The sequence below is a fragment of the Eimeria mitis genome, genomic scaffold (assembly GCF_000499745.2).
Source record: "Eimeria mitis Houghton genomic scaffold, Emh_scaff548, whole genome shotgun sequence".
NCBI classification, from domain to species: domain Eukaryota; phylum Apicomplexa; class Conoidasida; order Eucoccidiorida; family Eimeriidae; genus Eimeria; species Eimeria mitis.
In genome coordinates this window covers 12,784-13,004 of record NW_013573751.1, presented here as the reverse complement: position 1 = coordinate 13,004, position 221 = coordinate 12,784, and the positions used below count along the sequence as shown (strand labels likewise).

At 48.0% G+C, this 221-nt stretch overlaps 1 protein-coding gene across 1 annotated transcript in view; it reads left to right on the top strand.

Annotated features, from left to right (window-relative positions):
- The window catches only part of EMH_0015930 (myosin F (TgMyoF) protein, putative), a gene marked incomplete at both ends in the record, with an annotated part of 11,661 nt that overhangs the window by 1,669 nt on the left and 9,771 nt on the right, over window positions 1–221 (top strand). The window contains one exon of the mRNA XM_013500506.1: window positions 133–221. Coding sequence (XP_013355960.1) covers window positions 133–221 — 89 coding nt within the window. The remainder of the gene's footprint in view (window positions 1–132) is intronic.

Below are 221 nucleotides of genomic sequence, written 5' to 3'. Positions count from 1 at the left end.
TTGCTGGTGCTGTTGAGTATTGTGTTGATGGTTTTATTGAAAAAAACAAAGACAGCATCTCGCTAGATATAGAGGCTTGTCTTGCTGCTGCTGCTAATCCTTTTGTTGCTGCTCTATTCACTGACTTTATAGACCCAGCAGCAGCAGCAGCAGCAGCAGCAGCAGCAGCAGCAGCAGCAGGAGGAGGAACAGCAGCAGGAGGAGAAAAGAACCCGTCTCAA